This window comes from Myotis davidii, unplaced genomic scaffold, assembly GCF_000327345.1.
Source record: "Myotis davidii unplaced genomic scaffold, ASM32734v1 scaffold677, whole genome shotgun sequence".
In the NCBI taxonomy this organism is placed as follows: Eukaryota; Metazoa; Chordata; class Mammalia; order Chiroptera; family Vespertilionidae; genus Myotis; species Myotis davidii.
Window position 1 is genome coordinate 303,104 of NW_006288363.1, and position 256 is coordinate 303,359.

A 256-nucleotide genomic window follows, 5' to 3' on the forward strand; every position below is an offset into this window, starting at 1 on the left:
CGGCGCGCACTGCCCCCCTGGGGTCCGCCCCGCAGCTCCCCCCACACCCTGCCTCGGGGCTTCGGGCCCCAGGAGGCCTCTTGGATCTCAGAGCCCGCTGCGTGACGGTCCCTGCGGCTCCCCTGGAGCACTGCGCGGGGCGGACCAGCCGCGGCAATGGTGTAGCCATTAGCTGCGGCCGTCGCGCTCCAAAGGACAGGTAGGCTCCATTGACCCGGAGTTGGCTCGCGGGGTGCGGAACTCCAGTTCCCGCCTC

The 256-nt window shown here is 72.3% G+C and overlaps 1 protein-coding gene across 1 annotated transcript in view; it reads left to right on the plus strand.

The window, feature by feature from the left end:
• The window catches only part of SH3RF3 (SH3 domain containing ring finger 3), a 284,548-nt gene that overhangs the window by 411 nt on the left and 283,881 nt on the right, over positions 1–256 (plus strand). Inside the window, exon 2 of the mRNA XM_006760235.2 lies at positions 92–199. Coding sequence (XP_006760298.1) covers positions 92–199 — 108 coding nt within the window. The remainder of the gene's footprint in view (positions 1–91; positions 200–256) is intronic.